The 16,593-nt window shown below is 41.2% G+C and overlaps 1 protein-coding gene across 2 annotated transcripts; it reads left to right on the top strand.

Annotated features, from left to right (window-relative positions):
* Positions 1 to 10,662: 10,662 nt before the first annotated feature.
* On the top strand, positions 10,663 to 16,256 carry LOC107688700 (protocadherin-18-like). 2 transcript variants are annotated; one of them, XM_016486437.1, is made up of 4 exons: positions 10,663 to 13,379; positions 13,674 to 13,762; positions 14,098 to 14,258; positions 15,306 to 16,256. In XM_016486437.1, the coding sequence occupies exons 1-4, from the start codon at positions 10,887 to 10,889 to the stop codon at positions 16,046 to 16,048; spliced, it is 3,486 nt and encodes a 1,161-aa protein (XP_016341923.1). In that variant the 5' UTR covers positions 10,663 to 10,886; the 3' UTR covers positions 16,049 to 16,256. The 2 variants fall into 2 exon arrangements, with proteins under 2 accessions (XP_016341923.1, XP_016341924.1); XM_016486438.1 differs by having other exon boundaries at positions 13,707 to 13,762.
* Positions 16,257 to 16,593: the final 337 nt, after the last annotated feature.

Consider the following 16,593-nt stretch of genomic DNA (forward strand, 5'->3'; position numbering starts at 1 on the left):
CGTTTTATATTTATGTTTTTAAATTCTACAAAAAACTGGCCCAACTACTTCCATTGTCAATGAAAACAAGTGCCAAGTCAGCATTAATTTTTGTGGCAATCAACATTATGCCATAAATGCTGTTGATCTGAACTAATATTCCTTAAAGTGATAGTTCACCCAAAAATGAAAATTCTGTCATCATTTACTCACCCTCATGTCAATCCAAATATGACTTTCTTTCTTCAGTGGAACACAAAAGAATATATTCTGATGAATGTTGCTAACCAAGCAGTTTTGGTTACCATTGACTTCCATCCCTTTATAGAAAGAAATGCAACATACAAAACCACAATTAATCTGATACTTGAATAGTGACATATGCAACACAAACAAGTGATGAACTTTAAAATAACACCTCCGAGACCACATTGATCCAGATTGTTGTGCATTTGTTGGCCGGTTTGTGTCTGTGAGTCTGTGGGTGTGTATATACATATATATATATTCATAGATCTACTTTGTTAGGCACAGAAATCTGGAACTGTGCAACCCTCTCTCAGTTCTCCACCATATGGCAAGCATGGGACTTGGTGCATTGCAAGGGCCACAAGAGGAAAGAAGAGGGAGACAGAGAATTTGGTAGAGTTTACTTTGTGCAGTGTGTGTGTCTGAGTGAGTGATTGAGTGAGCTGGAGACAAGGAGGGCGTTCTGCAATTGATTTATCACCACTTGGAACAGGAGGGTGTGTGTGCGTGAATGTGTGAATGGATTGGGCTTTTCTGAACTTGCGGCTTGCCAGACTGACAGGATACTTACTATGCTGTACCCTAGAGAAAGAGAGAGAGGTAGAAAGAGATCAAATAAAAAACAGGCTTTTAGATATTCACACAACTGAAATGATGCAACTCCATTCAGATCATTATTCTTGCATTATACATCACTGCTACACTAAATCTTACTATCCTAGATTTCAAACCTGCATAACTTTATCCTGATGAACACAAAATACGTTTTTTTTATTTTTCTAAAAGGGGTCCAAACAACATTGGGCCTATTTCCCTTCATTGCATTAAAAAAAAAAAAAAAAAAAAAAAAAAAAAATTCAAATATATTTTTCAAATATTCTTTTGTGTTCCATAGAACAAAGTAAGTCATACAGGTTTGGAACGACATGAAACTGGGTAAATTATGACCAAATGTTTATTTTGAGAACATTTATTTTTACTTATTTTAAAATTGAGAACATCGAGTAACTTACATTTTAAACACAATACTGGCATTTATGCTTACTGAAAGTTGCCGCTGCAATGTGGATCAACACACTCTAGTGGTGTTTAGTTCCTGAATGATTCATTGTATGAACAAAACAGCTGAATGAATGATTCAGTGACTAACTCAAAGACATTCACTTGTTTCACTTCAGAATAAATCAGCATTTTTTTATGAACTGGTTGAATGAATGATTCAGTGACTTCAGTGGAAAACAAAAAATGCTGAAAGAATTTGAAATATCATTCATGTCCATAGCACAAACAATGTGGGGCAAGTTTCATGCCACAATGCTCATAATAATAGTACCACTATTAATTGCTAAATAGTCCACTGATTCACACTTGAAGATTTGTGCCCTGTGTCCGAGTTTGCACTACATTTATGAAAGTGGATTCTATCTCTGCCCACACTACTGGAATCTTCCATCTCTTCATCCTCAAGGGAGGTTACAAAGAGCTTCCCACTGCTCCCTCTCACATCATTACTGCGCTTTGAAAATAAAGAATCTAGAAAAAGCGTTTAATTCCAGACAAACTGATACATCATTGCACTTCTGTAGGCCACAAGGGCTCCATTGATCGGCTTGTTTTCAAGGCAGGGAAGGAAAAGTGAAAACTGAGCCTTTTCTCATTCCTCTTTCAGAATTCCTTTCATCTCCTTTAATCAACACTCTCTGATTTTGCTGAGCAATAACTGGAAATATTCATATTCTATTTTCTGTTATATCTCATTTATCATGCTTCATGTGCAATAGCTCTAAGTACTTCTAATGCTTTAGCAATTTTGTATATTTTCACAGCTTTTCCAATAAAGCTTGCCTCTGAGATAAAGAGTGAGAGACAAAACACATCATGCTACACTATTTTTGGTTTTGCACTATTTTCTTTGTGTGTGGCTCAACTTAGGCAATGCAAATGCACAATTATTAGTCGTGCCAATAAGGCACATTAAAAATGAAACAGACACGCATAGAGAGATTACACATTTTCCCAACAAAATGTTAATAATTTCACTACAAGAAGTCAGCCTCTAAGAATTCATACTGCTAAAATGATACACTCATTAATTATTGAAAACTATAAAAACTATTTGAGTAACATGACTTATCATGGGGGAAGAAATATATTGATTTTCAAAGATGATGTTTCAGCAGTGAGACTGCTAATTACAATCACCCATTTGACAAACAAAAGACATGCAGCTCTCTAACTTGATATTTAAAAAATGCACAAGCTCATTAGTGATGAACATTCAACCCCAAAAGCAGCAAAGAAACGAGATCTAGTAGTTGTTGACGTTCAAATGAAACTTTACTCGTGTCTTCTCCCTTACACACACCAAGGAGAACAACAAAGGATAACAAGATCTTTCAAAATCCTTCATGTTAACGACTAGAAGTTTGCCCTGACAAAAAGCTAGCTTGACAAAAGAAATAGCGACCACAATGATGAAAAATCTCATGTCAGAGCTAAAGTTTGTGTGTGTGTGTGTGCGCGCATGTGTGCACAAGATAAAGTGATTCAGCAGCTTTTGTTCCACACTCTTTCAGCCTGCTGTCCCCTTACTTTCAGGGTGTCTGATTGGTGGCTGACTGGGCAGTCAAAGGTCATGTGAAGTCTGACAAAGGGCCCAGGCCAATACAAAAGTTACTAAGTGTGTCAGATTGGGAGGGGGTCCTGAATGAGACCTCCTGCTTGGTCCTCTAACAAAGAACTATCAGCATGTGAACAGCCACGAGTGTCAGCACTCCAGTCCGCTACTCCATCCCCCCATGGAGGGCCTCTCTCATGGCATGCCCTCTGTCGCTGCGGGGGGAGCTCGCTGGATAAGCGTTAAATCACTGGCTGGCATAAGGAACCGTGTGTGATTTGGGGTGGGGGGACGGTTGCTCTGCAACAAAGAACAAACCAAAGTGTGCCTCTTGTTTTCTTTTAAAAAAAGAACCGGGGAGGGATGGGGAACACAACACAAAATGTAGAAGAGTACAGATAATGTGAGTAATTTGGCACTCAGATGTGAAGCCGATGGAATGTTTCCAGCGAAGTTACAAATAAGGCTACTTAGCTGTGCATCTCACATCAAAAAAACAAACAAAAAAAATCCTCAGACTATGAAAACTATGTGACTACATTCCTTAGGCAGGTCATTGGTGGCCTTGAGTCACACTGTATTGAGAGTGGCTCTGTGCTGACCAGGGACAGAATGAATTAATGCCTAAAAGTCATTTAGCCTCTTAAAAAATGTAGCGCTTAAACAATGCATCCATCTCGGCATCCATCTTAAGCCTGGCGTACAGAATTAACGACCTCGCTTAATGACTGATAGCCAGAACCCATACTGCCCACTTATTAGCGCCACTGTTCACTTCTTAAGCTATTCAAATAAAGAGCCTTGGCTTCTTTCTCTATTCTCCTGTGTTTTCCCCAGCTTCTTTAGTTACAGTGATGAGTCTCGGAGGTTGTTTGGGTTTGAGTCGACTGTCAACAAAGCCTTGAAACTACAGAAACTGGAGATCATTAGCTGCCTTTCTGGAGATGTTCTTAATTATCAAACCCACACTCTGATTCAAGCTAATTGCCCATTAGCCAAACAATTAGCTAACTTGCTAACACTAACTAGTGCTAAATGGATTGAGAAGATCCCAAATTCCACTGCAGGATAATGTGATATTCAGTTCTGACAGGTTTTTATTTATTAATGTTTCTTTTTTCGCCAAGCATTTTGGCTGCAGCAAGCCATACTGTAATAATGAATGAGACATGGCTCGTAAGGTTTTAAGACTGTAATGAGCACTGAAATGTCTTTTAATGTCTCAAAAGTGATTGCAGTTACTATGGCCAGCACCTCTTGTTTGCTTTATCTTTTGTACTGTGCACATTTGGAAAAAAAAAACAACAACACATATACACCATTCTTATTGTTAACTAAAACTTAACTTAAGTAAAAAATTAAATGTTTAAATAAATAAATAACTGTAAATAGATTTGCATAAACACAAAGTGAATCAAACAGAAAGTCTCTCAAAATCTGTTTTGGTCGTATACAGTTTGAGAGCTGCCTTAAAAAATACTCTTGCAACAGCAGGATCTATATGGTATTTAATGACACATATTTTCCTGGATTTTCAAGCCTTAAAGCAACAGACACTGATTTCCTTCTAAATCCACAGAATGCCTGGACAGATAGATGGAATAATGCATGAATGTTATGAATGGACGGACAGACATCGAAAGAGCGCTGAGGTCGGCACATATATGCACTCTTAAACTGACCCGCAGCCATAAAATGTTTGGATTAGATGGAATGGGGAGACGATCACTTCCTCTAGCTATAAAATTATCCTCTTTACCCTCCATTGGAACCAGAAAGATAAACACACTCCCTGTTTTTATAGGTGTGTGTGTGTGTCTGGAGTTTTAATTGAACCCATTAGGAGGAGAGATAGAGTTACTTGGCTTAACGCAGAGGGGGTTCTGTCACTCTCTGGCTTTTACTATAAATAACTTTTATGCAGGAAACCATCACAGGCTATAAAGCAGGAATTTCTGGTTTTATAATTTGCAAGGCATTATTTAAGGATATGTCCGTTTATTTCTTACTTTGTTAATGTATATATTTATCCTTCATATTGATAAACATGCAGTTTTCTAAAGACACATCTGACACATTTAGTGCATAAGGAACAATATTTTCTTTCTCTCGTAAATCACATTTAAACCCGCAGTGCTTAAGACATTCATTTGATACAAAGTGTAATCTGGGGGTGCAGATCTGTAGGCGAGAGTCTTAAACTGCTGAAAAATCCAAAAATAATATAAAGGGAGTGTTAAGAAGAAATTGGAGAGTACGAAAAAGAGAGTCGGAAAGTAGCGGGGAGAGAAAGTGGCTCTGTTTCTTTCTGTAAGGTGATCTTTCAGTCATAAGAGTTTCCACAGAAATCAGGCTGACATTGTTAACACGTGGCACGCTGCCGTCCCAGGCTCCCCAAAAAAGACCCCCACACATCTGCCAAGCTAAGCAGACTGAGCCAAGCCGCAACAGAGGGAAGGAGGGAGGATTTAAATCTACTGCATACTGAATGAACCCCCTTCTGAAATATGTCACCTTTGAGCACCCACATGCGCCGAAGTCACCTATGCCCCCAGAAGTGTGCGTGTCTTTGTGCGCTCCGAGAAAAGAAGTGTGTCGAGAAGAATGAACAATAGGTTATTTCTCCCCCCATCTCCTGCACTGTCATGTTTTGTGAAGTCGTTCTCAGAAAAAGCCTTTGAACTAAAAAGACAAGTTATTCCTCCACGCTGAACACAAACACGGAGCGAGGAGTTTCCATTTGTCAATATGCACCTCTCTGATCAGCTGAAGGAGAAAAGAGTGAATTGTTTCTTCTTGAAATCAGATAAGCAGTTCAAGCTAACCACTATGATGATCAAAAACAGAAGAGCGGTGTTGGTGTGTTGTGAACTCTAAAATAAAAACAGAAAAGCATTTTCTGAACTTGACATCAGATTGGCGCTGGTTAGCAGCATGCAGACTGAAGCAAGGTATCATTCGGCTACAAAAACAAGCGATCAGGTGACAAAGTAACAGCTGCCAGACGGATGGGAATCAGCCTCTTACACACACTCTGTTGTGCAGACACACTCTTGCTCTGTCTTTTTAGGACAAAAAAATCAGAGAACAGAACATCCAAATGTTTGTGGCTTGCGAATGTGAGCCGAGTTAAACTGAATATCAAACAGCTGCTTCTCTGTGTTTTTTGGTCAAGTGCCAAAATGGGACCAGTTCTTTCCTTGATTACTTTAATTCTGAGATGTTAAAGAGAGTTCACCCAAAACTGAAAATTCTGTCATCATTTACTCACCCTCATGACATTCCAAACCTGTGACTTTCTTCTTTCTGAGGAACACAAAAGAAGATATTTTGCATTATTATTGGACAACTGCCTACTTAGTACGTTTAGTACACACTGCAGACAAAATGCAATCACAATGGGAGAGAGGTTACATACTGCACTCATTAAAAAGTTATACTGTATAGATATATAGAGCATTATCTGATGTTTGGTGTCAAACTTATCAATTATAAGGGCAGATTATTGCTGACATACTGTATCTCTGATGAGCCATAAACCCATCCAATCAGGATTCCCTGACTATGAGATTCTGACAGCACACTTTTCTACAGTAATGACCAGAGATGGCATATCATGGTGCACACAGAAGAGCAACAGATTTCAAACTCTTTGGAATGCCTTGAGTTGCAAACAAAACATTTGAGTACATTAAAAAATAATTTCATCCAAAACCTTGAAATAGGTTCAGCAAAGAACTTTATCAAGAAGCATTTCATAAAGGGATAGTTTACCCGAAAATGAAAAACTCCAAATCTGTATGACTTCCTTTCTTATAGAACACGAAGATGTTCTGAAAAATGCCTTGGTGTTTTATGTCCATATAATGAAAATCAGTGCGGTTCTGTGTTATTTTGAATCCCACTGACTTTCATGAAACAGAGCTGAACTATTCTTTAAAATATACACATTTTTTCCCCCTAGAAGAAAAAGTCAGACAGGATGACGATTCTTTTTGGTTTGTTCGAATTGAAACCTTTTTTAGAGTGAACACGGAGATTGTGGGAGGGCAGATTTCTCTCCATGACTCGTGGAAGAAATAAATCTTGCTCAAGTATAAACAGAAAGCGCATGATCGAGATCAGTAAACTATTTCTAAACAAATGCACGTGTGCGTACCTAATGTCTCGAGAATGTGTGTCCTATTGCGTAAATCTCCAACTCTACTTTGGTCTCAACCCCCAAAATGTAAGACATGGATTAATAAAGGTTTCATGATGGACACATGCCGAATGCTTGTGACCTGCCACGAGCCGAGAGAAAGGCAGCGGAGAGAGGAAGTAAAATACGGCAGGGACAATTTGCAGAGCAAAGAAAGAACGGTATGAGAAATAAGGAGGAGGGGATGGAGTTGCCACACACGCGGCAGATGCTCGCGTGCCTTTACAAACACCCACGGTGCCCTCTCGACCCGCGGCGCCGGAGCATTCCGCCGTGATTCCCCCCTCCCTCTGCGCTCCGCTTCCACGCCGGTTTCCACGGCCCTTCTGCGAATTGTGACGTCCCACCTGCCATTGCGCGCGTGATCCTTTTTCATTTCAACGACAAAGTTAATTCCCCCACGCCCCCTCCCTATCCTCCTGCCCGGGGTGACTTTACGACCACAGCTTGAAAATGCATCTCAAATCCTCCTGTCCACACACACACACACACACACACACACACACACACAGTGATGAGAACATATGACGCCGCCAGATTTCAACACCCGCTCATATTGTAGGCCATGTAGGCTTAATTGGGCTGCTGCTGTAAAACTATTCACTTTATTATAGCTTAACTACAGTCAACTGTTTGGTCACTTTACGAACAAAGTAACGTCGATCCTTTAAAATGAAAACTGTGAAGACAAAGACAATCAATAAAATATAATGTAATTTGGCTCTCATATGGGCTATATGAGAGGGCACAGTAGTGCACACAAAACAAGTAAACACTTTTTCATAACTAGCTATCCCATTTATTTAATTCTAGTATGTAAATGACATAAGTGATCAGAGGCGTCATCCTATTCAAAGTGAGGGGGCACGCGCCCCCTCAGATTTTTGAGCCAAGCGGATTTTGAATGCAGCTTCCAAAAGACAAAAAATAGCCATTAATATTTTCAATATTTAATACAATCACATCAATGTGGTTAGAACGTTCAGCGCGTCATATCAATTCAAATCTGCTTTTTTTACAACTCTGCATCATAACCAATCACACACGATGATGTTGAGCTTATGAATGCAATGACCGATCAGAGGTGTTCAGATGAGTCATCCCTAAAATGCCGGTGTTTTCTTCACTCCCTCGCTGACTGAATACCTCTTGCTGGCGAATTCTCTCGGTCAGAAACAACAAAGTGCAAATGTGTGTACGAATCTGTAAGAAACTAATTTCATAGTGTGAACAGCTTCAGTGATTTTAATTTGAGTTTTTGAGAGTGCTCGAACTAGACTGTCAGTGAAAATGTTCTTTGTTCTCTTTCTTAACAACGAAAGTGTTATGATTAGTAGCCTAACTTGCAATGTTTTTATTCACATTAACTTTCAATGTTAAATTCACATTAAATATAAACTCAGTCGTATTAAAAATGTTATGGCATGACACCCATATCTGTTAATTAAGTAAACAGACAGGTTTTTGTTATGCATAGTTCATAGATTACATTATTAGGTTACTTTGACCATCGCCCACTATAGATCAACATAGTCTATAAAGGTGAGAATCAAGATATGTCATGATAGTTCAGTTAATGCGTTTGGGAATGTTTCGAATAAAAAGGAAAAAATAAATAAAACATAAGTGCTGTTGTAGCTGCTGTGTGTCACAGGACGACCACCCCCCCTCCCCCAACTTGTGCCCCCTCAAAAATAATGAGTGCATGACGCCCCTGTAAGTGATTACCATCACAAGTTTCTCAGGCGCATCTGCTTGGGCACATGCTGCGTCTTTCCCTTATATGGCGTGTGAATAAAACCACCCAGTTGTTTAAAACGCACTGACTTGAACTTTTTTTGAGCATGAAATGTGATTAGCAAGCAGTAATTACATTACATTTCAAGGAAGGCTTTCACACTAAAAGTTTTCTTGCTGGATAAGAAACTGTAACTCGCATAAGTAAAACACCTAACTTCATGTATGAGTGTGACAAACGCCTACGGTTTAGATTAGAAGAAAGCTGTCATCTGCGCTTTGGCTCTCTGGGAGCAACTGTTAAATGACAAATGCTATATGATGGCATATTCTTGACGACAATGAAAACACTAACAGAAAATATTACATTTGCTCACAAAAATCAGTAATTGATGGGATGCAGTCAGGGTCACTGCTATGTTGAGCAGGTTCGAAGAGCCCAGCTTCAGACTTCAGCTGGCCCACGACAGATGGACAGCCAGAGGTCACAGGACCGAATTTCAATGCAGTCTCACGGTGCATCTCCACACAGAACACTTTATGTTTATCAGAACGCCTTTAGTATAAAAATTAGGATTCAACTGAAAAGCTTACTTCTTGTGTTTAAACATGTAAGCTACTTTTATGTGCGCTGCAAGTCCATGCCTAAAGGTATAAAATCAAAAGCATGACGCGCAAAGGATCAGATGCCTTATGGATAAACGCTAAAATGGGTTTATTTAATAATAAACATACAGTGATTCCAGACAGCACAAAGTCCTGTTGTGTTTCTCGCAGGACTGACCAATGTAATTTCTGGTTTGTGTTTTCTGGACGTTCGAACCAGATGGCCGTGAAACGTCCAGAAGCTCATGTTTGCTTTTTGTTTGTGGGTGAACGAGCATAATGATGCTAATGCGGCAGAATCAAAGATGGTGAGTCGTAAAGTGGCATTGTGCACCGTCGGGGTGAGTGTGACCTCTGTGAGAAATCACATTGACTGCGGGTTAAGGGAGGTTGGGGGAATCCTTTTCACCGCGCGCAATTCGCCACGCGCGCAGACTCCTCCAGCGAGACACAATAGCGCGCTGATGTGCTCTCTGGTATCCTCCAGTTACCCTTCATCCTCAAAACTCTAGCTGTGGTTTTGACTTTCAATCATATATTTTGCTGGATACAAAAATGTATAGTTTAAACTATAGGCTGTATAGTAGCCTATGTAGTGCACTATATTATAATGGATAGCCTTTACTTATCCTTTACTAGCCTTTACTTTTGATTAGTGTAATACTTAAAAAGGCAGAAAATGAACTTGTTATAATGCCCTTAAGTAGTCAAAGTGGTGCCAAAGTGACAATGTGAAGTATTCAACCACTTTATTTAATTAAAGTTAAATGTCAAAGAAAACTACACTGAAACTCTAAAAAAGAGGGGAAAAAGTCGAGTAGAAACCATATAAATTATAAATTAAATGGATAGCAACAAATATGTTATAACGATGAACATATTACTACTACAGTGGGATGGGAAGTAACCCAAAGTGTGCTGGGGTGACACGAGAAACGTTAATCTTGAATAAATGTGTCTTTTTTTTCAATTGTTATGGCACACTTCTTAAACTCTGTCCTCCTCATGGCGAGATCTGCTTGCCAGCTCCACCTCAATCACTGCTTTTTCTTTCCTTCATTCTGCCTTTTCTTTTCTTTTCATGGATGTACAGCCGTGGGACCAGGAGGGGTGGCTGGAGTTTGGAAAGGGTGGGGGCCACAGTCTGAGGTGGGCTGCAAGGGGCGATTCAGTGTTCTCAGTCACAGACAGAGCACACACACACACACACACACACACACAAACAACTGCGCCTCCCACACAGCCGCGCACCAACTCACACACAGTCAAACGAAGAGGAAAGTGGATGTGTGCAGCAGCATTACCGCATCCCGATGCTTTCTCCGAGGCGCTGAAAACGCACAGAGCGGGAAAGTGCGGGTTCCTCGACTTAATATGCATTTTGCTTGAAATCTATGCACAACATCTGCGGATTTATCATGCTTTAATTTACATCTAACAATCCACCAGCCAGTTTTCTATCTGCGTGGAATAAGTACTTTGCGCACGTCTTCAAAGATGGGAACAACTAAATACTCCAGCGACAGGAATGTACTGCTTTGCAAGACGCTTCTGAAACTTATACTTCTGGCGGCCGTGGCGCACAATGTTTCGGGGAAGACTTTAAAATACAAAGTTTTGGAGGAGCAGAGAGTTGGCACGGTGATCGCCAGACTGAAAGAGGATGTAGCCGGTATGTTATCCAAACTCCCGAGCTCAGTGTCCCCGCGCTTCCGCGCGATGCAGAGAGGCAGCACCCCTTTGCTCTCCGTGCGCGAAGAGGACGGAGAGATCAGCATCGCCACCAAAATCGACCGCGAGAAACTCTGCGAAAAAAACTTAAACTGCACTATCGAGTTCGACGTGATCACGCTACCCACGGAATACCTCCAGTTGTTTCACATTCAAGTGGAAGTGTTGGACATCAACGACAACGCTCCGCAGTTTTCGCGCGCCATCATCCCCATAGAGATATCAGAGAGCGCGTCTGTGGGAACGCGCTGCCCTTTGGATAGCGCGTTGGACCCGGATGTCGGGGAAAACGCGCTACACACCTACTCGCTCACTCGGAATAACTTTTTCAAAATCGATATCAGGACGCGTACGGATGGCGCAAAGTACGCGGACCTTGTTGTGATGAGGGAACTTGACAGGGAAACACAGTCCAGCTACCAACTACAACTCACAGCGTCAGATTCTGGTGTGCCGCCGAAATCTGGCTCAACTCTGCTCAAAATCAGCATATCCGATTCCAACGATAATAGCCCAGCCTTTGACGAGCAGGCTTACGTGGTCAACCTCCTGGAAAATTCACCACTGGGGACGCTATTGGTGGACCTGAACGCCACAGATCCGGATGAAGGCAATAATGGCAAAATAGTGTACTCTTTCAGCAGCCATGTGCCACCCAAAATCCTAGAGACCTTTAAAATTAACCCAGATAATGGCCACATCACTCTGATTAAGAAAGTTGACTATGAAACTACTTCCTCGTATGAAATAGATGCGCAAGCTCAGGATATGGGTCCCAACTCCATTCCAGGTCACTGTAAGATAATCATCAAAGTGGTTGACGTCAACGACAACAAGCCAAAAATCAACATTAACCTTATGACTCAGGGCAAAGAGGAGGTGGCCTACATCTCAGAGGCCTCCCCTGTCGATACCTTCATCGCATTAGTGCGCGTCGATGACAGCGACTCAGGTCTAAACGGTGAGGTTGTGTGCCGTCTCCATGGCCACGGGCATTTTCGCTTGCAGAAGACCTACGAGAACAACTACATGATTATCACTAATGTGTCTCTGGACCGTGAGAAACGCTCTGAATATAGCCTGACGGTAATCGCTGAAGACCGTGGCTCACCAAGCCTATCCACCATCAAACACTTCACGGTGCAGGTGCAAGATGAAAACGACAACCCTCCACGCTTCGAAAAGAGCCGATATGAGATCTTCAAGTCTGAGAACAATTCGCCCGGGGCATACCTGACGTCAGTGGTGGCCACTGACCCAGATTTGGGCTCTAATGGTCAGGTGACCTACTCAATTGTAGAGAGCCAGGTTCAAGGTAGCTCTATTTCAACTTATGTGACCATTGACCCATCTAATGGTGCTGTGTATGCACTCCGAAGCTTTGATCGAGAAGAAGTCGGCCGGCTTTCGTTCACCGTGCAGGCACGGGATGACGCGGGCCTGGCTTCTCTGAGCAGCAACACCACTGTTTTGCTCACTGTACTAGATGAAAATGACAACCCACCTATCATTGTTGCTCCACAACTAATCAACCACACAGCTGAGGTGCCACTATGGCGGCACGCCGAGCCTGGTCATCTGGTGACAATCATCAAGGCGACAGATCGTGATGCAGGGGCCAACAGCGAGCTGACTTGCTCCATAGTCGGTGGTAATGACGAGGGACTCTTTGTCATTGAACCACGCAGATGTGAGTTACGAACCAACGGAAGCATAGAGGCCTTGGGGCGTGAGGGATTTGATCTCGCAATCCTCGTACAAGACAGAGGGGCGTCGATTCGTCTCTCAGCGAGGGCCATTCTGCATATTAGCCTGCGGGACTATCCAGAAAGCTACTCCCTGAACCCTTCAGACATGAACAACCAATCGACTCTAGATGTGTCTATGATCATCATCATCTCCCTCGGTGCCATCTGTGGTGTGCTTCTCATCGTCATGGTGATGTTTGCAACCAGGTGCACGAGAGAGCAGAAGGACCCAAGACATTCCTATAACTGCAGAGTGGCTGAGTCTACCTACCAAAACCATCCCAAAAAACCTGCCCGGCAGATCCACAAGGGTGATATCACATTGGTCCCCACGGTTAATGGTACCCTGCCTGTGAGGGCCCATCCTCGCTCACCCTCGGCCTCACCTGCTCCAGAGAGCCGCCAGAGCCTACACAGCCGCCAATCACTCAACAGCCTGGTCACCATCTCCTCCAATCACGTGCCAGAGAACTTTGCCCTTGAACTTGCTCATGCCACACCACCTGTTGAGGTAAAAAATAAATGTTTTCGATATGTATTCATTGTGAACTGTTCATTCCTGACTATTTAATTCCCCCTAAACTTGTTATAATATTCAATGTTTATTTTATTTATAACATGTTTATTTGTATATCCATAGATTATTTCATTATGCATAAGTATCCATCCATTTCATTCCCTCATCACCACCATGGTTTGTCTGTATTTGTGTTGGCTTGCTGTCTGGTCTGCCATTATTCATTTTTATTTCCATTTTTTCTTTCTTTATTTGTCCCCGCCCTGTTTCTTTTATTTTTGGCTATAGCAAGTCTCACAGCTTCTGTCCATACTTCATCAGGGCCAGTACCAACCCAGACCCAGTTTCCGTGGCAACAAATACACCCGGAGCTACAGGTAACCAATCACACTTCAGCCTGTTGCCACCTTTAAAGACCGTCCTACATGGGGTTTAAAGTTGTAGTCCATGAGAGTCTGGACAACCTGCAGTACTTAAGTAACAGATGCTGAAGATACATGACAGCCTCATCATGTTAGCAAGTCAACTGCCCTTTGAATAAAGCCCTTTTTGTTTATGCATAAACTGATCTCTCCTTAAGAGGCTCATTTCATACTTTTCACATCACCAGTGAATTAAAAAGTACAAAAAAAAAAAATATGTGAATGACATTACATAAACAGTAACTAAATCAAAGCTATTGCAATAGCTAATTGTCTGTTTTTTTTTTTAGGTACGCTTTGAATGATATGGATAAGTTCAGTCTGAAGGACAGTGGACGAGGGGATAGTGAGGCAGGAGACAGTGATTGTGAGATGGGGAGGGAGTCTCCTCTGCTTGGAGAAGGCTTCAGTGAGCTCTTCACTCCTGATGGACATCACAGACTGCATCCAAGTAAGCAAGAGAGTGAGATGTTGAAGAAGAGTACTTTAGATCACCTGAGGCTGTAGATACTAGGCCTTGATTTTTACAATATTTGGGCATATCTATTAAAAAAGTTGCAAGTTAATTGCTCACTGGACAACATTATATATATATATATATATGCATTTAATATAATATAATACATGAATATATATATATATATATATAAATTACACACTGCCCTTTACCCACTGTTCGTCTATAGTGTACACTTTTTAAACACTTAAAATATTTTAAAGCCTATATTATTTTTTAACTCTACAGTTGTGCAGTAAAATTCATTTTAAAGATTCTCGAAGATGAAAAAATTGCCAAAAATGTGTCTCCTTGTGAAAAACAAAGACTTTTAAGATGAAAATGACATGAAATTACCAATATAACCAGTATATATATATATATATATATAATACATTGCATTTACTACATTGATGAACATTTAGACACCTTTACAGTCTCTTGATCTCTTCATGAAACACCTAAACAGTGCCAGTATTCTAATCTCAATTTATTGGAGAAAAACAGGATTTCTGATGGAGAAAAACTTGATATATAATACAATTATTACTGTGACTAGAACAATAATTGAGTTGTGTGCTGAGATGAGCCATTGATTTCTGTAAATCAGCATGTTTAATCATTCATTCTCTGCTTGAAAGAGAGAGAGTGGGCTAAATGAGGGCCTGTTTTGCAAATGCACCAGATTGGGCATTTATTAACTCTAAGATGTATTATAAATGGCCTTTCAAAATTAATGGTGCTATAATCAGCCCCTAGAACATGAATGAGTAATGCCGAACATGTTCAATGAGCACTATAAGTTGGCATATTTGATTTGTTTTGCATAGTCTCTAGAAAACAAAGCTGGGTCGGCTGGAGCTGGACAGATTTTGTTTAGTCATTTGGCTTCTAATTAAAGTATTTTGACTAGTTAAGGGTGTGTGCAGTTTTGCATGCTCTGCCAGAAAACATCAATCATTAACTAACCCTCTTCCATCAATGCTTTTGTTTTCACCATAGCGATGAAGCTGTGCACTGAAGAGTGTCGTGTCCTCGGTCACTCTGACCAGTGCTGGATGCCCCCGTTGCCTTCCCCAGCCTCCTCTGATTACCGCAGCAACCTCTACATCCCTGGAGAAGACCCTCAACAGAAAGCCACCCCGGAAGCACCACAATCTGCTGAGTCAACACTGAGGAAAAAGAGTTTCTCCACATTTGGCAAGGAGAGTGAGGAGGGAGAGGGGGAGGCAGGTGACTGGGAAGACCTGTGCGGAACGACTTCTCTGCTGTCTGAAATGAACAGCGTGTTCCAGAGGCTCCTCCCCTCCTCGCCGGATAATTACAATGAGACTAATGAAACTGAAAAGGTAACAGCCTGCGCTGCTGGTGTGGGATCGTTAGAAAGAAGGAAGGGCCACTTACCTGGTAAACCAAGCCCTGCCACTTATCAGCAGAATGTGGCTGTTTGGGCCGCTAATACGCATTTCCAAAATCCCGGACATGGCCACGCCCCTGCTAGTCACATGACAGCCCTGGTGGCTCCGCTCCCCGCCCCTCTGCCAGCTCCCATGGCAACATCAGCTTCCTCTTCAAAATGGCTGCCTGCAATGGAGGAAATTCCGGAGAATCATGAGGAAGATGAGTTAGAGTCTGTGCTCGGGCATTTGCATGGCAAGCGCTGCGACAGTCGCAGCGAAATTATGGATGCCAGTGAGCTTGTTGCAGAAATCAACAAACTACTTCAAGATGTCAGGCAAAGCTAAAGACTGAAGCTTAAACTCTTTCTCCTGTTCGCTACAATAAAGTTAAACATTTTTATATGAGAGAGAGAGGAGGAGGAAGATAAGATATGAAAACAAAAACAGGAAAACACAGAGACCTGCAATTGTCGTTAAAGTTGCATTTCTGGATGTAATGTGTTTTGTGAATGCTAATTATCCAAATGATGTTTGTATTTTTTGTTTTTTGACCACAGTGTACACAATGTGAGTGTATTTATCTTTGTATTTTAAAAATACAATTTTAGTCTTTATATTTATATACAGTATGTGTATATACCTAAGTTAAAAATGTACATAAAGTTATCAGATTTCTATTTTTATATATGCATGTTGGGAAAATAATCAAAATCAACATGCCTTGGTGTAAATATTCTTATTTATGAAAAATGTTTTATTTTCTTTCTCTTTTCAGTGGTATTGTTATATATGAGCATAATATAAGTACATGAATATTATTGAGTATGTGTTATTTGGTGGGGTGGGTCAGGTACTGAAAGCATGTTTTGGGGTGGGAGTGGTATGTATAA

The sequence above is a fragment of the Sinocyclocheilus anshuiensis genome, unplaced genomic scaffold, assembly GCF_001515605.1.
Source record: "Sinocyclocheilus anshuiensis isolate Anshui unplaced genomic scaffold, SAMN03320099.WGS_v1.1 scaffold581, whole genome shotgun sequence".
NCBI classification, from domain to species: Eukaryota; Metazoa; Chordata; class Actinopteri; order Cypriniformes; family Cyprinidae; genus Sinocyclocheilus; species Sinocyclocheilus anshuiensis.